The sequence below is a fragment of the Oncorhynchus tshawytscha genome, linkage group LG27 (genome assembly GCF_018296145.1).
Source record: "Oncorhynchus tshawytscha isolate Ot180627B linkage group LG27, Otsh_v2.0, whole genome shotgun sequence".
In the NCBI taxonomy this organism is placed as follows: domain Eukaryota; kingdom Metazoa; phylum Chordata; class Actinopteri; order Salmoniformes; family Salmonidae; genus Oncorhynchus; species Oncorhynchus tshawytscha.
The window spans coordinates 17,384,284-17,388,719 of NC_056455.1; the positions used below are offsets into that span (position 1 = coordinate 17,384,284).

The 4,436-nt window shown below is 39.4% G+C and overlaps 1 protein-coding gene across 1 annotated transcript; it reads right to left on the minus strand.

Annotated features, from left to right (window-relative positions):
• Window positions 1–851: 851 nt before the first annotated feature.
• On the minus strand, window positions 852–2,390 carry LOC112259445 (noggin-3-like). The gene has a single exon (XM_024434152.2). It carries the CDS (start codon window positions 1,909–1,911, stop codon window positions 1,243–1,245), a length of 669 nt encoding a protein of 222 aa, XP_024289920.2. The 5' UTR covers window positions 1,912–2,390; the 3' UTR covers window positions 852–1,242.
• Between the last annotated feature and the right edge of the window lie 2,046 nt (window positions 2,391–4,436).

Here is a 4,436-nt window from a genome sequence, read left to right on the forward strand (position 1 = left end):
AGAAATAACTTATATTTGTACAACTTCAGGTGGAATATTGGCCTCTGCTTACTCTGGAATCCAGCTCCATTCTAGAGCTCACTCCTGCTGTGTTCCTAATGAGGAGGTGGGTGTTGGAACTGTCAACAGCTGCTGAAACTATCAATAAATCCGTGTTACTTTATCAGCACCTACATTTCTAAAGGGTTCGTAAGCTGATCACTGTTTGATGGAGGACAGATGGTTTTACTATGACAGGGTAATTATAGGACTGGTCACTGGTTGATAAAACAAATGTGGGAAAATATCAACTCAATTTGAGACTTTGATAGAATGTCCAAGGTCACCAAGCATCTTGTTCTCATCAATATTTTAGTTTCAGTTGCTATGATACAAAAAAGTAAGATTGTAGAAAAAGCACCAAACTCCCTCCATTCATCCAATAGTGTGCGTGAATTGTGCGCATTTACGCATGAATACAAACGCTTAACAATTTTGACTCAGGAAATCCTCAACCCGTATCCACTCCTGGGAACCCCAAGTTTTAACAAATATAATTAACAAGTAAGTTTTGGCCCCAGCTCTATTAAAGTGTATAACTGTGTAAGTAAGTAATCTACTGAGAGCCGCCCATAGGTTACCCATGTATGACCGGTGCACGCCGCTTTACTGAGAGTCACTTGAACCAGACTGCTTACTTGAGCAAACTACGCGAGACTCCTGAGAGTTTGGTTCAGAGTGAGTGAGTGCGCACACTGTAAACCCTAATTGTGACAGGTGTCATTACTCCATCAAAGGGTTCACGGTGTGTTGAGTTGACAGGTATAGGGGATATATATATTTTTAGACAAAATAGAGATTTCATTATTTCAGTGACATTTTATTATATGAATATAAAGAATAAATAGCAGTTCTTTTAATTTACATGATAAATCGTTGAAATAGGCTACCGATATTCAGCTGTATATCAGCTGCAAGATAACATAATCCACATGAAATCTGAGGTCGATAGATTAGTTTTCCATAATAGAAAACAACATGTTTATAAAACGGCACCTACGCGCCATTGATCTTCAATATAAATACAACAAGTATAACCAATACTTTCCACAAACACGGTAGACTCTGGTTACACGTAATACTGACTTTTTACAATAACCTATATAATTGAATAGCACCTCATATACATAAAATACATTCCTACACTCGGTAGTGCATACAAAATTACAAAGTCATGATAATTTATACTTGAAAACAGTAATATCAGTTCGAGCAGGCACATTTGCATTCGGTTATCATCGGGTATTGAACTGGTATCCAAGTACATTTGAGGCCCCCTTTCTTCTGTATACATCGCCATCTCAATATCGTAAAATGGGTCGAGTTTGCTGGTTTGCAGACCATCCCCTCTGGAACCGAACATGATCTTTTGCTTTGACAGTTTCCCACTCTCACATAACGTGGCCAAAATCTGCTGCCGAGGTCGTTCCATGTATAAATGACGGGACAGAATGAGAATGACCACAGCCACTGCTGCAGCCTCCGTTTAAGTTTTTTATTGGGTTTGTGCCTCTTGCCAAACTGTACGTCAAAATCCATTGCTTTGATTTCATTCGGCATCACTCCACTGGGCTTCTGTTGAATGTCCAAATCGTCAAGCTCATCGTTGCCAGTGTATTTATCCTGTGGTGGTGTAATAGACATCAAGCGACTATCAAAGTCCCCCAATACACTTTTCAGTTCGGTTTCATTGAGGTCCCTCTCTTTTGGGTCAAAGACAGGATCTGGGTCCTCTTTTAATTCCACAAGTGGCAAACTGTCACTCGGGATAGGACGGAGGAGGTAATAATGCTGGCATAGCCCTTCTTCTATTATAAGTCCGAGGGACAACATCAGCAAGTACATTGCTACAAAATGCTGTGATTGATCCATGTCCGTTACGCACAATAAGACAGTATTATAGGATACAGCTAAACAGGTAGGCCTAGGCTACTCTGCTGCGTACAGTTGTGCCCGGTTCTTGCGGAGTGCGCACCGGCTTGAGTTACATCCAGCAAACTTCACGTCTTGAGTGTTGGTGTCCTTAAAAGTCGGACTGCTTACTCCATAGCAAACGATAATTGATTGAAGATGATAAAGATGAATAGTCTCTTTCGTAAAACAAATCTAGATATAGGTAGTGATTCCCTTTTACGCACGAATTCAATATATTGTATGAAATGGCTCTGTGACAGCATCAGTGGCATCAGCGGTTCTCATTCTTGTGCGCTTTGACGCGTGATTCCAGTTTCAAGTCCTCCCCTCTGAGGATCGGCATGGTGTTTCGTTTTCTTTTGCAGGACGCTGAGAGAGTAACCTGCTCCCTCTGATATATCCTCCACGGGTTGTGATGTAATTGATATATCCATCTGAATGTGGGTTTGTTGTAGGAGATCCACCGTCACCTCCCTCAATCAAGAGGCGGGGATGGGTTAGGGAGAGGAGGGGTCAGTCAATTTGGATTCTGATCGCCCTCTGTCGGAATATCTGACTACTTCTGCTAATTTTCCATTGATAACAGAGGGGGGGATATTAGCTAGAAGCGGTGAACAACAATAAGAACTGAATGTGAGAGGCCATAGCCACTACTATTTCTATCAATAGGCCAACAGCTACGGTACTATTCATTTGAGGGGTTAGCCTACTGGCTACCCTGTACAAATACTGCTGATGATTTTTTTTTAAAGGCTTACTAGGTTATAAAACAACAGGATATAGAGATAGTATTTGTCATGAGGAAAAACATGTTAAATACTCTATATAAGCATCCTTAAATGACACTCATGACACATACACTCTACTCAATAATACCAACACAAAATGCTCCAAATATTTGGAATTGTTGTGAGCAAGTAGAACATAGGGAGAGACCTTATAAAGAACATGACTGAACAATCAACTGTTTATTTTTCTAATGAAGAGTGTTTTCTTTGTTGGCAGGGACAATATTTCAGTGTGCAACCATGTCACAGGGAACCTCTCAATAAACCTTGGCCAAAATAACTCCCAAATAAACAACTCTCACTAAGCAGCAGCCATGGAAAGTATCACCATTTGCAAACCTGTCTACCCTCAAATGCTTGGAGAATCATTCCTTGAAAATAATTTAATGGAAGAACTGACTGGCTGCTACATCAGCCATAAAGCATTCACTTAGATAAATGCATCTCTGTTTCATTTTGAATGAGCTAATTCACACATGCACTTCTGCGCACAACTCATTTAGTTTATGGTCAAATTATGGTGAAAAGTCTGGAAAAGGTTATGCTTATTTTTATTTTTGAAACAACAATTGATCTAACTATTCAGGCATTCTTGGTCATTGACAATAAGGCATTGACAAGGTTTAACTTGTTGTGACAAATCCCCATGTATCTGAATATGCTGAAATGCTGCAGCGATAACAGGTAAATACTGATGAATAGATACATAATCATCTACAAGCAATATATTACAATGATTATAACATTCAATGGTCTAGATACATGGTAACATCTATGGAATACTTTAATCTATGCGATGAAATTCATTGGAGAATACAGCTGCATTAGAGCCAACAAAGTGACATTTCAATATGGTTCTCATTACATTATGGACTTATTGCCAGCCCTCATTTCATGGTGAGTTGTTTTTGTTTCTTCTAATCCCTTCCTACTGTTTTATCACAGGAAAATTGTGATAGTTATATATTCACCTTGAAAAGACAGAATACTTTAGACAGACACCTGCTTAATTGAAGAGTTTTTATTCAAGTAGACTATACCAAAGTCAATTTCCTCAGCTAGTAAAACAGCCAACACAATTATCATTTTCAGGGTCTGGTCCTTGAAAGGTACAAAGGAATAATAACTTTTGCTTAGGGATATGCATTCAAAATGAATACCTTTAGGTTCTGCATAGGTTGTTGTACCCTTTCCTGCTGGTTTCTCATTTAGTGAGGCAAACCAGACCACTCTCTTGGCAGGCACCTTATTTTTTATTTAACTAGGCAAGTCAGTAAAGAACAAATTCTTATTTACAATGACGGCCTACCCTGGCCAAACCCTAACGACGCTGGGCCAGTTGTGCGCATCCCTATAGGACTCCCAATCACGTCCGGTTGTGATCCAGTTTGGAATTGAACCAGGGTCTGTAGTAACACCTCTAGCACTGAGATGCAGTGCCTTAGACTGCTGCACCACTCAGGAGCCCTTAAACATAGGTAACAAGAGAAGGCCAGCTTAGTTAAACCATTAAAAACACACTAAGAGTGATTAAGAATGGACCTAGACTTTCCAGTGTCATTTCAACTGTGCTTTTATTGTAGTTGTATTAAATTATTACTTTCTCCTACAGTTGAAGTCGGAAGTTTAAATACACCTTAGCCAAATACATTTAAACTCAGTTTTTCACAATTCCTGACATTTAATCCCAGTAAA